Genomic DNA, 22,019 nt, shown 5'->3' on the forward strand with positions numbered 1-22,019 from the left:
TCTTGATTAATTCGCCACAGACAGTTTAACAAATAAGTATAGCGTGCCATTTGTTTAACTGATCAGAAAGAATGAACTATTTAAACAAAGACTCGTGACACAATAGTTAATGTAGGTTTGTTTTGATGTTCAACAGCACTCAACGATGATCATTCAACCGAATCCATGATATTCACTAACAAAATAAAATTTGTATTAGGACCAACACATTAATAGAAACACAAAAAACCAATTGTTTACTTTTTAACAATCCTCTTTATTTCCATGAAGATTATCCGTAAAGTTAAAATAAATATCTGAGCTAGTAAATATTATAAATAAATATTTTTAAACAGAAAATCACAAATTTAAAAACAAAATGCTATTTGTTATTGGTTTGTGTAACATAGTTAATGCAAAAAATGATAAACAAATTAATAAAAATGTAGGCATCTGAAAGAACAAATTGGACAGCCCAATTTGTTTTAGATACATTTACTAGTAATGCCATTAGTGTACACGTTGAGGCGTGAGATCCTGCCACTTGCTAAGATCGATTTGGGGTATAAAATTGCAGTTGAGTAGTAAGTTGCTATGGATAAAGACATAACATATAAAAGGCATATTTTTTTAATATAAAAATTTATGAACTTACTGTGAGTTCGGGAACACAAACACATTTGGCTGAATTAAATGGAGATAGTTGGCGTTGCTGCAGAACAAACTGGCCAGGCTCACTTTACGGATCTCCGCCAGTTGAACTGTGGAATAGGAATTTTAAAATTCTGTTGTCTTTATAAATACTATCCACTTACCGCGTGTAAAACCACCGGCGTTCTCCCGCTCGAAGAAGAATCTATCACCACGTCGTGTGTTTAGGAACTGTTTGCCCACCACACACAATAGAGTGGGTCCGAAAAGAGCATCTGGGACATGGTATTCCAGAGTGCCAGCAACACCTAGCTCCACATCATCCGGAGTGGCGTACAATCGACGCAACAGTGATATTTTCTACAGCAAAATTAAATACAGTCTTCCGATTTACAATAACTATCACCAAAAGCTACCTCTCCCGGAATCTCGTGAGCGAAATCAGCCCAATCCACAGCTCTTCGCAGTCCGCAGAACTCTCGCACATCGTTGTAGGAGGCCAAGCCGAAGTCTCGTGCCCTCTGAATATCTATAGCCTTCAGATCCGAACCGTAGTCCTCGAACTCCTTGCGGTTGAAGTAGTGTTTAATCTCCCGATCGATGTTACCATCCGAACGCTTGTGCAGCTGAGTGGCCAAACCTCTCAAAAGAGCATCGAAGTTGTCGGCGGTATCCAGTAAGCGGATGGTCTCCGTTCGACTGATGTAATCACTCAGGCGCAGCGTTTGATTAGAGTTGCGATTGGGGGCTACCAGCCTATAAAAAAAATGTATTTATTATTAAATAAGGAAACCTTGCTATATCAAATCGAATACTTACGAGAACCAGCCGGGAACCTGGGTGTGGGCGTATCGGAAGGCAGCGGCAGAAAACTCCGCATAGGCAGCTGGATTGACTGTCTCATCGTAGTCGTTCACGTACTCAGTCGGCTCCACTGGATAGATGAGGCCATTCAGGTAGGTATAAGTGCGACCCACGAACAGCGGCAGCCAGTCGTAGTAGGTGATCTTCTGGAACTGGGCTATGTTGATCTTGCGAGCTTCCTGGAAGATGCGCTCGTCATTGTGGTCGGGGTTAATCACCGCCAGATTCTCGGCCAGACGATTGTGCTCTCGCACCAGCAGAGTCTGCATCACGGCAATGGTGGGCGATAATTGGTTACGCTTGTCCGGTATACTATAGCACTCGCTCTTGGACCCGCACTCGCCATTCTCATTTTGGCTTACCGGCAGCCAGTGCTGTCCATTCGTGTAGCTCGTCTTCAAAAGACCGCCCTTGAACAGTCTTACTTTGCTATTTTGCGATGGGTTGTTGCCATAGATCGTGGAGAGATCCAGGTAGGCAGTGTCCACCGACAGCTTTTCGGGATAGGGTGATCCAGTCTTCGGGCAAATGGCCTCCGCTTCGGACACACTGCGGGCAAAGTGCAGGCAGGTCTTGCCCGTATGATAGGCGATGGGTCCGCCACGTGGCAAACTGATGGTCAGACAGCGGGGATGACGTGGCTCGGCACAGCAATCCGCGGGAGCTCCCTGTGTGGTCATTTTGCTTATGTCGTGGGCCACGAACTGTCCCCATTGCATGGCCGCCATGGTGCGGAACAGATCATTTCTCGTCTGCTCGCCGTACAGGGACAACGAGATTAGTCGGGCATTCGGAGCCTGCTCCACTTGGCGGGGAGGCAAAAGCCTGCGATACGGTGAAACAGAAATTCCAAACTCCGGATACAGCAGGTTATTGCACGATCCATCCAAAGTTCGGTAGTGCACATTTCGAGTATCATTCAGGCAGTTGCGAGGCGGAATCCCACACCTTAAAGGCTGTTGAGGAGCAGATGGCTCGGCCCAACTGTTGTGCACACTGTTGGATTTGTACTTGGGCATAAAGTCCTTGATCAAGGCATCCAAACTTCCGTCACTGACCGCCGGACGGATCTCAAAAGCATTCCGTTTGGAACGGGACAAGGGCTCCATCGCCGAAAACGGACACCTGGTGGCCACTGCCACAGCCAACAAGCTCAGAACCACTAGAAACACTCTCATAGCACCGACGACACCACAAAACTCAATGCAGCACCAGCAGCTGGGCGCCCATATATAGATCTTCGCCAGCTGCTGGCCCACACGATCTGAGAGCTCCGGAGACGTGATAATACAACGCGACATTCTTGGTAAGATCGGCAAGATTGAAGAACGTGCAGAAGATTGCGAGCATAATTTCCAATATTCGGAAGTCTTTTACTTGGGCGAATTTCACAATCAAATAATTTCGACCGGAACGTGTTTACGGTCAGCAAAAAACGTACAATGGTCAAGTTCTTATTAAACGCAGCTGATACAAAAAGATAAAAGAATTGGTAGTTGTATTTTTGCCAAAAAGCATGAACAATGAAAAAAGATAAACTAAATCATTAAGAAGTGCGTTAAGTAACGAGCTCCGACTGATAATTTTTTTTTTTTGCTGAGTAACTAGTGTAAGAATTATAAAGTTAACATATGATTAACTTAAATGAATATCAAATGTTTGGCTTTCTATAACATATATTTAAGTTAACTGGAATGTGTATTTACTGGTATTAAAATAACAAAATAACATATTTCATTATATTGAGGATTCATTATAGTGAGGATTAACAGGATTGTGTTAAACATAACGCTTATAAGACGTTAACAAAAACTCCATGATAAGAGTTAGCTCAAATTAACTCACTTCTTGGAGTCTGTTAAATAGTTCCTTAAACCTGGCGGCATTTGAAGATAGGAGCTAAGTACTGTCTTCCATTTGTAGTGATAGGTGCTATACTCAGTGTACAAAGATGAGGCCTCTTCGTTATCAATCAAAGCTTCGGTATGAAGCTGCAGTCTTTTTAAAATCAATGAACAGCTGGCAATGACCATTTTGGGATATTCCGGACCGACATCCGGACAATCAATCCTGCAGAACATAGTTAGTAATTACTACTTAAGCTCTATTTAGCATTTTAAACTCACATGATGTCAATGTATTGTTCCATAATTCGCTTGATTACACGAAAGACTTGGCTGTAGATTTGGACATCTTTAAAATATATGTCATCCAATTCAATTAACTCAACCAAGTTCAATATATTATCACTGGCATGTTGCAAAAAACCTGTATTAAATGAGAAAGGAGACTAGATCAATCTAGAATCATAATGAATTTACAAATACAAACCATTCATGGCTAAAAACATAGAGAATTTAAGTACTCCCATTAAACGTATCTCATCCTTTTCGGCGCAATGCAAAGCAAGAAAACTATTGTAGGTGCCGTATAAAATGGACAAATTTAGTTGAAGTTTTACATCTGAAATTATAACACCGGAGACCATCAAAAAACATATATCATACATTCAATTATTCCATTCAAACCTTGTCTAGACTGCTTCCAAGCTGAAATTTTGTTGTTAATTTCGTATATGAATGCCGTATTATGTCGTAAAAACTCTGGTGAAGCCTGCTTCTCGAGCTAAAAATAAGAATTAATGAAAATACTATTAAACGATTTAAAAAAAACTAATTTTACTTACACTTGATTTTTCACGATTAATATTGGACGAACAATTTAAATCTTTGCATTGTGCCAGGTCCAATAATAGGTTCTGATCGCGATGCCTTAGAAAATCGGGGCATACAACAAATTCCTCGCCGGCATCAACATTTTTTGCAGTTACTCCTAAAAATTTTCCATTCGGTAGCGAACTAAAAAAGAGTTCATAATCATAAAGAATAGGTCTGCAGATTAAATGAATATACTCACAAGACTTTCACATTTTCAGTCGCACAATTCTGTTTAAAAGCTTTTAAGGTGGCACAAAACGTGGTTTTTACTTGGAAAGCATTTTCAATTTTGTTAAAGTACTGATGAATGAATTGGTGAAAATATTTGGCAAAACTTGTCAGCAACTGGCAACGTTTTGATGTGTTAAAGATATCAAAAATTTCATCTACTTGGTGTGTGGGTAAGGTTTTCGCGGTTGTGATATCTTCAACAGTATCAATTTCATATTTTTGAATGCATATCGACTGAAGTCTATCAGCAAACTGAAACATTGGACTATCCTTAGAAGACTTTTCTTGAATCTCACTTTCGAACTCATCTACACTATCATGAATGTTATTGTAGCAGTCTACAAAATCTGAAATGGCGTTTACACCATAGTAACTAAAGGCGTTTGCGCTTATACGGTCAGTTGATATCGGAAGATCACCACACTTGGCGAACTCTTCATGAGTTTCATTCATGCCTTCTCCGGGTTTCGGATAGTAGAGCTCAGCTCGCTGGGAATTTAATAGAACGTGGGCTCCCAGCCGTAAAAGTATCGCCGACATTACATTTATCATGTCGGTTTTGCCAAGAGCCAGCAGATAAAAATATTTATCTGCGAGGTCATGGTCATTGTAGATAAAAACCGAGAGACGGAATGCTGTGGTTACAATTTCCTGATACTTTTCTTTGGTAAGCAGTTTATAGTCCGGCGCTGTGGCAAGGAACTCTCCAATAAGATTGTATTCCTTATCCTCTTCCTGGGCATGCTCCTGTATAAACGTCCAAGCGTCGCGTGGATTATTGAGAACTCTGTTTTGGGATAATGAATCTGTGATTATGAATCAACAATAATTGGCGCTTAACATACCCTCCTTCCATCGCAAAGTCAACTAAAGCCGGAAGTATATATTCCCCGGATCGAAGAAACAATCGAAACAGAATCGAAGCCTCTAGCATTGGTATCAGGCCAATTTTATACCCGTAACACTCAAATTGATGGACTTCCGCATCGGACTCCATGCACAACTTTGAGCAATAGGTCTTAAAACGACAGTTATCACAGGTATACAGCTGCTTCCGGTGCAATCCACACAGGTCGCAGTTCAGGAATGGAGCACTGAACTGGAAGAGCACAGGATTTTCGACCAGAACTATTTCTCCTTTGGGAATATCGTCTGAGGCGAACACCCCGGCAGGCTTCTCTTTGTATTTTTCGCTGCAAAAGAACCTCATCGTTATATTAAAGGTTTAATAAATCTAACTTTCTGTACTTACAAGTATTCACAGACTTGACTGGCAAATGGTATTCTCCGAGTAAGCTTAAAACCCTTAAAGGGCATTAAGTCCTTGCTTTCAACTTTCTCGGTAAACTCAACATTACGCCTAGCTTGGCTGATTCTCTCCTCATATTGTGTTATAAGACATAGAAACTGTCCAATTTCTAGGATACGTTGTTAAAATATTATTTTTGCTAGGTTTACCTTTGAAAGCTAGTATGGAATTAACTAGCAATTAAAATTTGTCGCTATACTCACCACTTTTTTCAGACAACGGCGTTTTTTCTAAAATAGAAAAATCATTTAATTTTATAATAAAGGAAAAATATATTGTTAGTATTACCAATAAGGTCTTTGAGCAAAATCAATTTATCTTTCGATGCTTGATACTCCCGGTTCATATAGAGGCTTATGCAAAGAAGTATCTGCGAAACTAGAGTTCCCTCTGTTGTCTTGAGAGTTTCATCTAGGGACTCGTAAAACATCAAGTCATTGCAGGCGATCTAACAATGAAATAGGGTTGTTAATACAATTTCTTCATGATGTTTGTGCAAAAGGACATACCGCATGCTGGTTAGTTTTCATATAGAGCACACTTCGGGCCAAAATCGCGTCTACGTATGCCGTGGTGCCGCTGGGTGCGCGGCATATGATCTCGTCCAAACTCTGCGTAGTCTGAATTAATGGGTTAAAACATGCTAAATCATCGGAAATCGGTTGCAAATACCTTCTTTAGCACAATGGGATTCTTCATACGCATGCACTCCTTGGAAAGGTTGAGACAACTTTGAGCACTTTCGGAAAAGCCGTGAAACACTGCATCAGTTTCCTTTTGCAAAACCTTCAAGAACAGCTCGCATTCTCTGAAATTGTATCAAATGCAAGCATTAGATGGGATATCTTTGGAGACTTAGAGGTCCTCGCAGCAGGATTACCAGAATTTCGCCATACTGGGAAACCTGCGGGGTTATAGACCGAATAGCGTTTGTACTTACATCAGGTTACGCGGACACATGACCTTTGACATCGTGACATATTCAGAGGCCTCGGGACGAGGGTCTGGCACCAAAGGCAATGGTATTCTATGCATTTTAAGCAATAAATTTAGATAAAACTCAGTAATGCGTGTTTTTAAAGCTCTGGCGCTAAGAATGTGACCGCACTGCGTACTTACTAAAATCCACAATCATGTTCTGTGTCATTTTACAGCACATTTATTCAGTGGTTCCAGAAATACTCTATAGAACTGTATATTTTTTACTACAAGTTAAATTAAAATTAATAATTAAATCATCCTTAAATTGCTATACTTTACAACTTCAACATGCTTTAAATTTTAAAAACAAAATAATGTACTTTAGAGATTTTATTGAATAAATATGTTTTTGGTTAAAGTTAAAGAGTTTAAAGACCTTCTTATAAATGCCTTTTAATCCATGCTTTAATCCTGTGATTTTCTGAGTTTTAAAATATTTTAGAGAATGGGTGTTATTTGTATAAAATAAGTCGCAATAAATCGGAAATGTACCCATATAGTAGTACTATTCAGAGAACACCCCAAATCAGGTTCTTCTAAGTTTAAATTTCGCTCGGTACACGAGAACCAGTTCCAGCACAGATCATCCCTAATATTTCCTCCCAGCATGGGAGTTACCTTCTTCCAGGCAAAAATAGTTTAAAATGGGAAAAACATCAAAGGATAAACGTGATATTTACTATCGACAGGCCAAGGAGGAGGGCTGGAGGGCAAGGAGTGCCTTCAAGTTGCTCCACGTGGACGAGGCCTACGGAATTTTAAAGGGTAGGTGCTATACGGCTTTCAACTCTCACCCTAATAAGTAATTTGAACACCCTTTTAACCAGGTGTCCAGCGAGCCGTGGATCTGTGTGCTGCTCCTGGAAGCTGGTCCCAGGTGCTCTCCCGTAAACTGTACGATCCCTGTCAAACGGACGACGAAAAGGCCGCAGTGAAGATCATAGCCGTGGATCTGCAGGCAATGGCTCCCATCCGTGGGATAATCCAGCTGCAGGGAGACATCACCAAGCAGTCGACGGCCGAAGCCATCATCGGTCACTTTGGCGGTGATGAGAAGGCTCAGCTGGTGGTCTGCGATGGAGCGCCTGATGTCACCGGTGTCCATGAAATGGATGAGTACATGCAGCACCAATTGCTGGTGGCTGCCCTCAGCATTGCCACCTGTGTGCTGGAAACAGGAGGCACTTTTGTGGCCAAGATCTTCAAGGGCAATGCCACCTGGCTCCTGAGCTCTCAAATGCAGATATTCTTTAAGAAGTTCGACATCTACAAGCCGCCAAGTTCGCGTCCCTCAAGCATAGAAGCGTTTGTGGTGTGCTCCGATTTTTGCCTGCCTGCCGGCTACATTCCGCAAGTTATCAACCCGGCGAGAGATGATATCCGCCTGCTGGCTCAGAAAACAGGTTCTGATGTTAACCGTCGGCTAGTTCCTTTCATTGCTTGCGGGGATTTGAACGGGCTGAGTGATGCTGATGAGGGTAAATCCGCCGTTTTAGAAGCACCGAAATCGGTAAGTAACTTGGGCTGTATCTTGCTTCAGCTTTTCATTTAAAAGTTTTGTTTTCCCCTCAGAATGTGGAATACGTTTACGATGCTGTCATGAGCGATGCATCTTATCCCCTGGAATTCAAAGAAATATTAAAGGAAGTATATGATGAACAATTACAAATCAGTTAAATGTCACAAAAATAAAAGTTAAGGATGCTAATTTAATGTGTGTATTAAGTGGTCAAGTGGGGGCAGGCAAGTTTAAAAGCGATAGAATTAGGCAACATTTTAATGGAATACTTAGTTTATTTAATGCTTAGATTATTAAGACTACCGATTTATTACTTGATGGTATGTGAATCGCGTCACTTTAGCGACAACTTTCGCTGCTCGATTTCCAAGAGTTTCTTTTTCAATTCTATTTTCTCGGCCATTAGTTGTTCAATGGCCAGGTGATGCCGCTTGTCCTCGTACAGCTTCTGCTTGTACAGGACGAAAAATTCATTGAGAGCAAGATGGGCGCCATTGGCGGCATCGTGGACCATCCCAATGTTATTGCTAATCTTGTCTAGCAGCGTCGCCGTGTCCTCTTCCGCTATGCGACTGCCGGCCAATGCGGCCCGTTTGCTGGACTGCAGGAAAAGGGGATCGTCTATGTCTACTTTGCTCTCCTCCGGCTCGTAAACGTACTCGGCGGAGTTCTGAAGGGCGCCACTATCTTCTTCCGGTACCACGTCCTCCACATCGTCCATGTCGAACTCGGTGGCAGAGTTCTCGTGCATTTCATCGTCGTCGGATACCTTCATTATTATTTGACTAACATCCTCATTAAGGCGGCACAAGGTGGCTATTGTTTCCTCCGACGGGCCGAGGCTGGTGCCGAAGGGAACGTTGTGCAGCTCATTCTTCTCCACCTTCTTCAGGATGAACCGCTTCCAGTCCTTCAAGGCCTGGAAATAAATAAACCTATTAAATAGGTGGATATAGGAAGAGCTAATGGTGGACTGACTCTTTTCCAGGTGGCCACATCCTTTCGCGGTGGCCCGTGCCGATTGAGGTTGGCGGTCAGCTCCTCCCACAGGTCCTCCATATTGCTGCGCGTTTCCCACGTCGGGTTCTGCAGCATGCGCGGATGCTTCTTCACGAACTCCACCATTATGAGCTCCTGCGTCTGGTTGCGCGGCTTGCCCTTGTTCCGGTCCAGGGTACTACTGGACTGGTATTTGTAGTTGCTGGCCCGACCGAGTCCCGCCGTGGGATGCATCCTGTTCATGTGCTTGCTCAGATTCGTGGTGGTCGTCTTGTAGGAGAGCTTCGCCTTGCAGATGTTGCACAGCGCATACGTGTCGTCCACCGCCCGGAAGAAGCACCAAATCTCGCTCGTCTTCCGCTTCATTTTGCCCGCTTTAACTGATTAACTTGTTGAAAATGTTATTTTGGAAATGGAAACGAAAAACAGCATCGGAGTTGCGTCCAAAGCGATAACTCAAGAACCAGTAAATTAGAGATGAGCAGGCGGCAGCTGGTTCCATTGTTTGAATTTCGGAACCGGTTCAAAATATCGGTTGCATAGATGGGGCTAGTCCCAACACGGGTGTTTATAAAAAACATAATTATTTACCTAATAAGAAAAGTATTATAATTGCTTTCAGAACCAGAGTTAAAACTTGTAAAAGCTAATAATAATTAATATATTTTATTATATTAGAAATCCCGTCGGTACGCGAATGCATGGATGGAGTAACTATCGATAGCACCTATCGACAGTCGGCCGGCCAACCACCCACGCCGCTCTGGTCACACTGTGAGGTGATAACAAATTTAAAAACATCGCAGCAACGATGTTTCCGTATATGTTTATCCACCTCTAACACTGTTTTTTGTTATTTTTCTGCTTTATTTTTGTTTTGAATCGATCGATTTCAGGAGACCCTTTTTTAATTTTGAATCTCTGACAAATGCTTTTTTGTCGGTCGCAACAACACTGACGCAATGAACAGATGCAAGGCGGTTTGAGGAGGTATGTACTGTACCAGGGGCCCTATTAACCCGTCGATAGTTCTCTTCTCTTCCTCTTCGATTTCATGACGTTACCGATGTTTTGAAAACATCTGACATCGATGTTTCTCCACCTCTAGTGAGGTGACAACTTGTCACTGACAAGTCATGATAATTTTTTGTAAAGCAATAGATTTATCGCCATGGATGACTCGTTTTTCGGCTTTGACACAAATCTACCGGTAAGCAGCGATCCTGGTATTGCGCCGGGGGAATTGGGGACAGCGGGGCCACCGGGGGAGCGGCCGATGAACGACGCACACTTTAACTTTTCACTCGGCAAAGGCATAGAAGGGGGCATCGAAGGCCACCGGGGGCAGTAAAATGTTCGGATTTCTAATTTACCTGCCTTAAATGTTTCCCCAGGACGATGAAGGTGGCGACGGTCGCATCGCCGAGGCGGAATACGATGCCCTCAATGACGAGACCTTCGGATCGGCGATAAATGGCGACTGGGAGGAGGCCCACGAGACGATGGTGCGGCTGGGCGGGAATGGCGAAAGGGTGCGCAAGCGGCCAGCAGAATCCAGCGGGATTACGGATTTCGCCGATCACGGCAACGGAGCCTTCCTGCGGCACCCCAATCCGCTCTCCTCGGCACCCTCGTCCAGCGGCTCCACTCCGGCCCCGTTCAATGCCCCCTTCCGGCAGTCGCGGCACATCGGCGACTCGGATCTGGAGCTGAACCTCTCCTCGATGAAGCTGGACGACGTGGACCTCTCCACGTTTGCCGCCGACAGCGAGGCTAGTGGTCTGAGCAATCGGATTAACCTTGATTCGGGCGTCTGGGGCTCGCAGCCGTTCCCCAACAACCAGCATTTGTTCCGGGAGCCCATGCGCAGCGCATTCAAGCCGCAGCAGCAGCAACAACCACAACAGCATCATCTGCCGCCGCAGCTCCAACAGATGAAACCTCCAACGGAGGCGAATGCCAACTTTCCACTGCCTCCACAGGGTTTCCCCAAGATCACGACCCTCGAGGACATAGAGCGCAATATGATCATCCAGCAATCCATGCCCAAACAGCAACAGCAACAGCAACAGCAAAATCAGCAGCAGGCGGAGCGCAAGATGTTCGATGACTTCAGCCTTGGCAACAGGCAGCAGGTCGCTACGCCGACCATGTTGCAGCAACAGCAGTTGCAGCAGCAGCAACTGCAGCAACTCCAACTGCAGCAGCAGAAACAACAGTCGCAGCAGCAGCCACCCCAACAAGCGCAGCACAAGGGTGAGCAAAAATCAATTTATCACAGTGTAATGCAATTCCGATGCCGGTTTTACTTCGATGAATGTATTTTTTTAAAGATAAATATGCTACCTAATAATATTTCCTACTAGCTTTATATTGAACCAAGAAAAAATCGAAATGGAGCACAAGAAAAAGGCAAGCTTTGGTCGGTTGAAAAATTTTGCAACAAAGATGTAGCTTACAATAAATGACAACGAAGGAAGAAAAGTACTTACAATTTCCTAGGCAGTTATGACATTATATTAGGACCCAACAGTTGAATTGAGTTTAAGGAATTGATAAAACGATTGCATTATTTGGAATTCAAGTATCTAATCAGCTTTATGAAAGTGAATTTCACCAAGTGCATTAATTAAGAAGTTAAAAAGCCACGTAAAACGGATTTCTATGACAACAAGATTTGACACTTTTATACCCCTCATTGCAGCACCCCCTGGCTTTATGGGAACGCCGCAGACCTCTCCACCCAGGCCAAATTTGGGTTTTCCCGGTCCCCATCCATTGCCCGAGCTACTGCCCACACCGCCGTCGCAGCAACAACTAAACGGCATGGGAGGCAACCGAGTGCCACCCGGGTTCATTTACCCGCCTGGTCTGCCCGGGAACATACCGCAAATGCCGCAGCATCCGCTCATGCCGCAGCACATGCCGCCGAACTTTCCACTGCCCGGCGGCAACCAGCGACCATTACCCAATCCGCACGCCCTGCCCACGGCCCTGAACAACTTTGCCATGCATCCCAGCTTCAATGCGATGCGCGCGGCTGGCCTGCATCCGGCAGCCTTCATGCAGCCACCACATCCGCACCAGATGCAGCCACCGCGAATGCCGCCGCATCCGCTGCAAGCGGCCACCAGTCTACTAGGTCAGCAGCCACCGAACTCCATGTACAACATGTTCAACATGCGACTGGTGCAGGAGATCCAGCAGAACCATCCGCTGCTCCAGCAGGCGGCCGTGGTGCGCCAGATGCAGCAGAGCCGGGCCGGATCCGTGGCCAGCGATCGCCAGAAGACGCAGATGCAGCAGCAGCCACTGGGACGACGACCAGATGGTACAGGGAACTATCCATTGGAGGAGTACGATGAGTACGCCAACCTCATGAGCACTCGTGACAAACACTGGCTAATCGGAATCCAGCTATCCCAGCTGAACACGGACACGCCGTATATCGATGACTACTACTACACGGTGTTCAGGGAGCGCAAGGCCCAGCAGAACGGGCAGATGCGCAACAGCCAGGCGCACAAGGACAACCAGCTGAACCATCCGCTCACCCAGCCGCGCGGCCATGCGCAGCTCATTCTAGTGCAGCTGGGCAACAAGAATGGCACTCGCAATGGACACGGTCGCGAGCGTCGCAACTCGGAAAACGCCAACAGCACGACAGGCAGCACGAACAATGGGTCAGGTGGCAACAACAACAACCTGACGGGTTATATATTCTCGCCGCTGAAGTTCGAGAACTCACTGGGAAAGCTGCAGTACGGCAGTGTGACAGCGCCGCGGAAAATCATCGATGCCGACATTATGAGCGGTGAATCGACTACCGGTGCAGATGCCAACGCAACTTCCTCCTCAACGAGCTCGACTCCGCTGCCTCCCTCAGCGAACCATGATGTTAATCCCAGCAGCATGCGCAAGTCGCGTCACATTTTGCTACTGATCGAGACGCTGTATCGCTATCTGCTGAAGCTGGAGGATTTGGAAAGCCCCGAGGTGATGGCCACCATAGAGCTGAAAAAGAAGAAGGAGGCCGAGCGCATCGCAGCCCTTGAGCAGCTGGAAATGGCCAACAAAACGCCTGAGGAGCGGGCAGCCGAAGCCGCCAATCCACAGACCATGAATCCGCATCTGAAGAACAAGTTCAACTATGAGGTAGAGACGAACGCTGCGCTGGTCAACAAATTGAAGGCTGGTCTGGCATTTGACAAGGTGGTGTCCATGATGCATGTGCGCAAGGGAAAGGTGAGTTTAGAAAATATAAATGAACCCAAAATTTGATATTAACAGTTTTATATGTACCGTTGTTTCCCGTTCAGATACTTCTCCGCCGCATAATGCCCTTCATTGCGGATCAAAGCATTCGCTGGGTAGTGTGGAGCGGTGTCTTCTGTTCCCTGCAAACAGTGGTGAAAAAGGACAAGGACGACATTGAAGGAATCTTGTACGCACTCTACCCAGAGTTCAAGAAGCACATAAGCAAGGCAACTTTTGAGATCCTAGTGAGCATATCAGCCGGCATTACGCTGAACGACAAGAAACTGACTGGAATCTTCTGCAGTCGCGTATGTTAACCTAAATACCTAGTTATAGACTGGCCCAATAACCATTAAATTTTCAGTTTGGAATACTTTCGCTGGTTGCCCTGATACTTCGTGCCGAAGAAATATACGTTTCCCGAAGTGACTCTACTCTCATTGAGGAGAACAGGCAAAAATGGCGGGAATTTCTGGCACAGGTGGCATCCTGCCTAAACCGCACTATTCAAAACCAGACCATCTCGGCCGCCATCGAGTCGGATGCGATTCAGCCGCTTATGGACCACTTCGAACGGTTTAAAGATCTTAAGCTCGATGCCCTCTTAGCATTAATCACCGAAGCCAGGCATCAAATTGATTAGGTTGCTTTGCAAGATTTTCTTTTCCTTCGATTGAGGCGTTTCAAATAATTGTGAAATTATGTAGCCGAGTTCACATTGCTTTACTCAATTACGCATATGTTGGTAAGAATTATGTATCCAATACTTACATATGTACGACCGTGCTTATTTTTACGCATACTACACAAAAACTATTGCTACAGGGTATAAAAATCTCACACTGAAATTGAGAAAGTACTCAACCGTCAATAAATTTTGATAATAGTTTGTTAGAAACGTTCTTTTATCCAAAATTTTGTGCACTGTACAAGAAAGGTAGAGAGAGGCATGTTTTATAAATAAAATATCAAATGGTAGGTTTTGCTCATTGTACATACTTATATCATTTTGTATTGATACGGAGTACTTTTCCGGCATTTTCTGTAGAGATTTATAAAAAATAATCCACCCTGTAATATGTAAATTAACATTCTGGTAATTTTATTTTTTTTTGTCATCGAACAACTGGGCTTTCACTATAACCCGCATTATGAAGGGAATATAATAACTACGTTTAAAAATTTAAAGCACCGATATATATGCGCGACACATGCATACTCATTTAAACGTGCAACTATAAATATCCATTTGTTGTTTGGTATTTGTAAATATCGGTAATATACAATTTTTACTATAATACATTTTGGGTTTCATTGAATCAAATTTGTGCAAGACCCACTAAAGATAACCGAGACATTCAGCATAAATGTGTACTAAATAATTAGCACTGTGAAAGGTGCAGCCGGAAGCGTGTTTATTATAACAAAATGATCAAAATTGTGATACATTTTGACTTTTAAACTTAAACGAAAATCCGACGGTCGGAAAGAATTAGTTTAACACACACAAACACAAAATTTGAAATTAGAAAAAACTGCAATTTTCATTTTACTTCTGTAACACAACGGAGAGATATTTGTTATAAGAATCCGTTGTGATGCATTTTAATTTTATCTCGTTTTTTAATTTAATCGACACTATCATTTCAATGTTGTTTTTAAGTCATTTTTTATTGAAATTCATGTTCTGTATCTAAGGGAAATTCGACTCGATTGCAAGAGTTTTGCATACACTTCAAGAAACTATGCTTTTTAAGCAAAGAACAGTCAAAATACGATAGCTGTTTAAGAATGTAAACGCATATACAATAATTATTGTAGTTTAATTTGTATTTATCACCAGGCAAACACTTCAAACATTTACCTTACATATGTTCGCAGATTGAAAAACAAACTTTTAAAATTGAAATAATTTCAAGGAGTATAATAAATAAAACATACCATTTCACAGAACACACCGAAACCACATTGCAAGTTTTTACTGGGGCTTAACATTCTATTTTAAAATTAAGATTAAGTAATAGAAACCTTAAAGACTTCTGAACATTTTATACATTTCAAATGAAGTGATTTTCCTAATTTTGTGAAATCCTATTAGGAATGATTACTTTCCTTTCTATTGTACCAATTATGATTATAATTTCATTTCTATAAACAATTATGCTTAGAGTGGGGGCCATCGCATCGACATCAATGGAGACCGTGTTTTGTGTCTGTCTGTGTTTTGTTTTTGGCGCAGAATCAAGCGTCGAAGAGTCGGCAGTTGCCTGTCCGTAAGGGACATTTTGTTGTGCGGAGGCGCCAAAGTGCGTAACAAGTGGCGGCGGCGCGCTCGGGAATTGTTGCAAATTTCTGAGTCGGCGACGCCAACCACTGGCGACGGTCACCAAGACGACAACTTGTCGGCAGCAGTCGCAGTCCGCGTCCGCCCAGCGCGAAGGGATGCGAGGCGAAGCCCACGCACCCATACCCACCCCACATGGAGCTGCTAGCATGCGGTGCACTCGGAGAAATAGTGGATCTAAAGTGAGGGTTTCCCTATGAGAATGCGAACAGGTTATTTTTATATATGGGGAATATCAAATACTTAACATCTCTTAAATTAGTAAAATTATTTTGGATACTTTTTAGAAATATTTTAAAATGGTATCTTAAATAATAAGAAGTCATAGGAAAGGATTGTAGGTTTATTTAGAAATTTGTTTTCTAGACAAAAAATTTTAGGACCAAGGTAAAAACTTAATTTGACAATTTAGCTTTCAAAGTTTCAAGGTAATTTCTTTCGAAAGAATTTACGAACAACAGTAGTTTTCGGAAGAAAATTTCTTTTAAACTTTCAGAATTAAATAGTCAAACCTAGTTTTTATTTTGGTCTAATCATTTTTGTCTAGAAAAAATTTCTACATTTTTCTTTTAAGGTACTTTTTTTTCGAAGCCGTTCAATCAGAACAGTTGTTTTCGGAAGAAAAATACCTTAAAACTTATATCGAAATATCGAAATCGGAGAGGATTTCTAGACATTTAAAGCAGATAAATCCCTTTTTTTCATAAACAGTATAAAATATAATAATATATGTAGGTACATTTGATTCGTTCGAAAGGATGTACTGCCTCACATCCATAAAGTAGGCAACATATTTTGTTACAGGGTAGCGAGTAACTCAAGATCTTATATTATGAATATATGGAAGCTGTTTTGTTTTATTGGGTCTTGCCCAAACTCACTCAGTTTCTCCCAGTGCACCCAAAGGCTAGACTTAGACAGACGATTGCGGCGACCAGTCGCCCGTCGTTGCTTCTTCGGCGACAGCGACAATGGCACGACGACAGGCAGGACGACAGGACCAGGAGCAGACAGTGCCGCAGTTCTGGGCAGGAGCAGGACCCAGCGGATGCGGATACGCAGAACTTTGATTTGCGAACGGGCCAAGTGTGCGCCACTGGGCGCCGCTATTATTGCCGTTGCCACCAATTGGCGCGCCAAACGCCGCTGCTCTCACAATTAGATGCGAAAATAGCCGGCGCGTCGATGATGACGAGTTATTGTCGCGTCTATCTGGTCGTTGTTTTTGTTGACAGCACCGCGGTTGGTTCGATTCTAAGGGGGCAGGGGGTATCATCTTTTCTACACTATAACCAATAACTGATCCTATTATCACATCCTGTTGATCAATGTTAAAAGCTTAATAAAGTCCTTTACATAGTTGTATCCCATAAAATTGGAACTCGGATATGGGATCAACGAAAAGTACTCATACGAAAGGTTGTCTGAGTTTTTTAACTTAATGATAGTTAATTTAATAAAGTATCCTTAAATACATTGAATAATTTTAAAAATATTTAAAAAGTATATTTAATCTAGGCAACTGGTCGTATGAGTAATATTTGAAGCTTTTGTAGAGGTTCAAAGTTTTCAGTTTCTTAAGGTCAGAACAATATGATATCTTTTAACTGTTAAGATCAGATTTTAAAGATCTGAAAGATTCCTTCAGCTAAACTTACAAGATCCGCCTTGACATACCAACGAACTTGCGGTTCGACCTCGTTGCATTCGATTTAACCACTTAATTGCCGGTTAATGAGGGTCGGTGTCTTGATTTCTCCGCTGGCTGCCAATAGGTTGACGGGGTCGTGCCGACTTTCCCATCGGAGTGTCTGCGTCTAGGGCTCGCTGTGCGGTTTAGGCCAACTTCGGCCGCCAGTCGCCATCGTCGCCGTCGCCGGCAGCCAACATTTGAAAAACGAAATGGCGCGCAGATAGGTTTCATTTCAGCTTAGACACCAGTGCGACTAGACCAGACGCCTAGTGACGCCAACTAAAAATTTATGTACTTACTTCGTGGTGCTTTTTTGCAGTCCCCAATTTCTTTCAATTTAATACGATTTTTTGGTCTGGCTGGGGGGGACTGTTAATAATGCGTACATGTATTATTCAAGATGAACTTGACTAGATTGCTAAGGATTATCTAATTAATTTTTGATTTATTAGAGGGAATATATTACAGAACAATTTATTTTTTCATAATTTATTAAGACAAGATCATCCTTAATTATTAAAATCCAAATAATAAAGAAATACAAATCAAATTCTTTAAGAATGTTTTTATTTTAGCAATAATAGAATAATTATAGATATGCATACAGATAGTATAAGTACTATACTTGGAGTTATGATGGACATGAAAATGTTGGGAACAATAAACGTCTCCCTCTCAAGTTGCCGCCGAGTCCGGTAGCCAAAAACCAAAACAAACAAAAACCAAAACATCCCAGTTGCCCGCCACAAAAAAAGGATGGCAAAGACAATAAACTCGAATGTCCACAGCGACATACATCTGCATACGAGTGCCAGTTTGGTGCATGAATGGCTGGCGGGGACTGGCAGTGAGTCAGAAGTGCGAAGGACGAAGGACCAAGGAGGTGGACCGACCGACTCGTAAGCTCGATTCAGTTTCAGACGGCGGCGGCGACGGCGCCTTGTCCAATGAATCCTCCGTGCCGCCGCCGCCGCCGGCGAGTCCGCTTCCATATCCGTATCCCTGCGCAGTGGTCGCAGTCGCAGGAGTCTCCAGTGCGCACCAAACCGGCGGAGCCGAGTCCTCGCCTATAAAAGGACGAGTCCGGCCACGACCGGCGCTTAGTTGGCTTAGAAATGCGCCACAGGACACTTCCGCCCCAATCGCGTCTCTCGAATGTAATCGCGCGCCATCCAAAACAATCTTTCAAAAGGAACCATTTACAAACAGTTACAAAGAAATCGGGAAATGACCAAATATCCAGGAGGTAAGGCCTTGTTACCCCGGATTAAGTTGTCATCAAGTTATGTTTAAATAAGTGCATGTGAAATACTTAATTTTTTTAATGGGAAACCTAAGAATATCCTTCTTTACTAAAGGATAAAGTTTGGTTAAAAAACTACACTTCCAAAGGATTTTCTATCCATAAGTAATATAGGCAATTTTAAAATAATTTGGAAAATAGCAAAATATTAAAAGCAATCAGAAAGTGTGTTAAAATATTATAGGGAAACCCAGGCGTTATAAAGTTATAATAGAAAACATTTGAAAATATTATCAAGTTTAAAAATATTTATCACAACATTTTGTTTATTTAAAAAGAAACTAACTCAGCAAAACCATCTTACTGATGTATAATTTTCCATCTTTAGTAACATAAAAAATTGTTTATAGTAAATAGTTATATGAATGTCGCACCTTTTTCTCAAAACGAAGACCTCTGATATAAATGAACAGGTAAGTCGATTTGGTTTTCAAGAGCTCAAAGGCCAGACAAATTCTTCCGACTTCAAGGGACACACGCTACTCAGATTTATCTTCTTTGAATGAACTCTCGAAAATTAGCTTATGAAACTCAAAACCAAGAGTAGAGGAGACAGCACTGGGAATATCAATGAATAAAAAAGGCTGGAACTCGTTAAGGGGCAATCAAATCCCAAAGAATTGCACAGGATAAGAAGATGATGGAACGATGCTAAACTGGTTTTTAGGTCTGCCAGGAATTTCGTCAGCTTCGGGGTTTTCAGAGGAAGTCTGCTGCTGATAGTGGATTGCAGCAGATTCGCCAAGAATGCGAGTGAGGAGTTCTCAAGGATGAGTGACCACCCAAGTGGGCCCCTGTCAACTGAACAATCACTCAGACATAACAGAAGGTCAGGAGAACAAGTACCATTACAGCTTATTAACTTAATCTGACGAGTATGTGGGAAATTTTTAATATGAAGTAGCTGAGGTTTTGACCTTTTTTTTTAGATCCACCGCCCTTTCGAGATTAGTTTCCGCTAGCAACCACCGATCTTCCGAGAATTCTTCAGATAGCAAATTAGAAAAACATTCTGAATGGACAAAATTCCACAGGTTTTTTCGGCTTTTAAAAAAAGCCGAATCGGAAACCCGATACTTTCCCAACATGCCAACGCGTAAGCAGCCGAGCGAGTTAAGATTTCATAGATGACCATCTACTATATCACCGAAACCATATACCATACCCCTTCCCACACAAAACACATATTTATGCTAATCCACCTTGTGCATTTGTTTATATGTAGATGACGTCAGCTTTATAAAGGTACTCTCTTTAGATAGGCACGTTTAAAATTAACCCCATCATCAAATCTGTGATATAATGTTTAAGCGATTGAGATTATAAATCAACAATCGCCGAAACTTTTGAGATCTTCACTGATGATCTAATTAAAATCCAATAAGTTATTTAATATATTATCTGTATGAATAATATGTAAATTAACAGCATCTCAAAGTAGTGTCAAATTTAAAAGCTTCCTCAATTAAAAAGGTTTGAATTTTAGTTATTTTTGATGGTTTTCTAAGAAAGAAGTTAAAAAACCAAAGCGCTAAATAATTGAGGGTCTTTAAGTAAGATGCGTACTGGGACGTTGCTCCTTGCTGTCGTATTATTTGTTTAGCATTTGCGGAATGTCTTTTGGTTCATAAGAAAATAATGTATTCAAGCTCCTGCCGTCCTTTCCGGAGGTAATACCAAGACCAAGACCCCTCCACAAGTCAGGGGCCCGACTCTCGCTTATTTAACGCTCACGACGCGATCAAATTCCTGCTGCCAAGATCGGCGGTTGCCGGTTCCACTCCACAAGTGGCCTGTGTTCCCTGTTCCCGACCTGTTATTATCGTAATGACGGGAGCCTATTTGCTTTTGTGTTTTCGAGTCGTCCAAACGAGAGACAATTATGTATTTCAGCTGGAACTGACGAACCAGGGTTCCTGCTGGAGCGTCTGCTCGGCACTGGGAGAAAGATCGGCGTCTGAAATTAGGGTCGACATTTGTTTTTTTGTTGATCAAGATCAAATATTATATTTTCCATATCAATAGCTCGAACCATCCTGATCTTAAATCATTAGTCATCATTAGTTTGATCTAAAAATCAATTTTTTTGCAGATGATGTGAATTTTAAGATACATTACTCTTTAATATAAAGTCTTCTTTACAGAGCCATATCAGTTTTAAATTTTTTTTTTTAAATGATAAAGCCATATTTTGTCTTACCGTATTGTTCATATCATATCCAATTTTCTCTCAGTGTGGGACTCCATCCTCGGTGCGCGTTTTAAATGTGTGTCGGTGTGTGTAGGCACGCTGCAGGGCGCCAGTTTGTATGGTCGTGTGTTTGTCCGTATGTTTGGGCAGACATGGGCAAGGCAATGCAACTGATATGCCCTTGATCACAACCATTCATCACATTTTGCGGCAGCATTGACCGGGCTAAATGTCGATGTTGCTTCCTCAGGTTCTGCGCTCTCGATTGCATCGAGAGTTGCGTTTTTTTAGCAATATAAACCGACCGATATTTACAGAGAATTTTATACTTGAGTCAACATTTTTCGTTTTTTAAATTTGAAGGTAGGTATTTTTGGTTAACCTTATCATATAATATTTACATGAATACAATTTAATTTAACTTATGTTAAGTGTTTCTGGGTAACCATTTAAAAAACTTAACAATTTAGAACATCTAATAATAATAAAACATCAAAAATATTGCTTTCAAGTCTTACAAAACATACAATTTTTCATACATTTTTTAAATTTTGAAAATGACCGCGTTTGCCAACACTAATTCCAACGGCGCTGCCAGCATTGAGCAAAGTGTGGGTGTGCGTGCGCAGGTTGTATCTGTGTGCGGGAGAGGCACGAAACTCACCACGCCATCCAACGGATTGCTCAGCGCTCTCAGTTCGGATTTCTTGGTTCTGCGCTCGAAGTAGGGATGTGACAATCCTAAAGATATCGTAACGATTTATTCTGTTTGATTTTTTACAAAATAAAGTATACGTCTTAGACATAATACAATTTAAATTAAAACAATATTTTATGGGGATTATTTCTTATGTTTTGGTTAGTGAATGTTCTAATCGTTTCTCCCTCTCTCGATTTTCTCCTGAAACTCTCTCTGCCCGTTGCCAAGTTATTCCCCACAGCTCCAAAGACTGGCCGTCCGTATAGTTTTTCGAGAGCGCT

At 42.4% G+C, this 22,019-nt stretch overlaps 5 protein-coding genes across 6 annotated transcripts; 2 read left to right on the plus strand and 3 right to left on the minus strand.

Annotated features, from left to right (window-relative positions):
- Positions 1–240: 240 nt before the first annotated feature.
- Positions 241–2,702, minus strand: LOC108007725 (peroxidase). Its single transcript, XM_017071476.4, has 5 exons — positions 1,450–2,702; positions 1,047–1,386; positions 795–990; positions 635–740; positions 241–571 (listed from the first exon to the last, which is right to left on the minus strand). Exons 1-5 carry the CDS (start codon positions 2,670–2,672, stop codon positions 490–492), a joined length of 1,947 nt encoding a protein of 648 aa, XP_016926965.4. The 5' UTR covers positions 2,673–2,702; the 3' UTR covers positions 241–489.
- A 467-nt stretch (positions 2,703–3,169) lies between these two features.
- Positions 3,170–6,870, minus strand: LOC108007724 (uncharacterized). The gene is made up of 13 exons (XM_036818329.3): positions 6,692–6,870; positions 6,424–6,559; positions 6,261–6,371; positions 6,040–6,199; positions 5,955–5,981; positions 5,695–5,860; positions 5,288–5,635; positions 4,411–5,229; positions 4,181–4,352; positions 4,023–4,119; positions 3,826–3,957; positions 3,621–3,762; positions 3,170–3,564 (listed from the first exon to the last, which is right to left on the minus strand). The coding sequence occupies exons 1-13, from the start codon at positions 6,784–6,786 to the stop codon at positions 3,336–3,338; spliced, it is 2,634 nt and encodes an 877-aa protein (XP_036674224.3). The 5' UTR covers positions 6,787–6,870; the 3' UTR covers positions 3,170–3,335.
- A 391-nt stretch (positions 6,871–7,261) lies between these two features.
- bdwf (bedwarfed) lies at positions 7,262–9,721 on the minus strand. Of its 2 annotated transcripts, XM_065867182.2 has the most exons (3): positions 9,230–9,721; positions 8,566–9,170; positions 7,262–8,352 (listed from the first exon to the last, which is right to left on the minus strand). In XM_065867182.2, the coding sequence occupies exons 1-2, from the start codon at positions 9,614–9,616 to the stop codon at positions 8,586–8,588; spliced, it is 972 nt and encodes a 323-aa protein (XP_065723254.1). In that variant the 5' UTR covers positions 9,617–9,721; the 3' UTR covers positions 7,262–8,352; positions 8,566–8,585. The 2 variants fall into 2 exon arrangements, with proteins under 2 accessions (XP_065723254.1, XP_016941307.1); XM_017085818.4 differs by lacking the exon at positions 7,262–8,352 and having other exon boundaries at positions 8,406–9,170.
- Trm7-32 (tRNA methyltransferase 7-32) lies at positions 7,357–8,440 on the plus strand. Its single transcript, XM_036818330.3, has 3 exons — positions 7,357–7,497; positions 7,560–8,242; positions 8,305–8,440. The coding sequence occupies exons 1-3, from the start codon at positions 7,377–7,379 to the stop codon at positions 8,407–8,409; spliced, it is 909 nt and encodes a 302-aa protein (XP_036674225.3). The 5' UTR covers positions 7,357–7,376; the 3' UTR covers positions 8,410–8,440.
- A 582-nt stretch (positions 9,722–10,303) lies between the features above and the next one.
- Positions 10,304–15,470, plus strand: Patr-1 (Protein associated with topo II related - 1). Its single transcript, XM_017069981.4, has 5 exons — positions 10,304–10,460; positions 10,645–11,506; positions 11,955–13,495; positions 13,570–13,815; positions 13,872–15,470. Exons 1-5 carry the CDS (start codon positions 10,422–10,424, stop codon positions 14,148–14,150), a joined length of 2,967 nt encoding a protein of 988 aa, XP_016925470.3. The 5' UTR covers positions 10,304–10,421; the 3' UTR covers positions 14,151–15,470.
- The last annotated feature ends 6,549 nt before the right edge of the window (positions 15,471–22,019 follow it).

Source organism: Drosophila suzukii, chromosome 3 (assembly GCF_043229965.1).
Source record: "Drosophila suzukii chromosome 3, CBGP_Dsuzu_IsoJpt1.0, whole genome shotgun sequence".
Taxonomy (NCBI): Eukaryota; Metazoa; Arthropoda; class Insecta; order Diptera; family Drosophilidae; genus Drosophila; species Drosophila suzukii.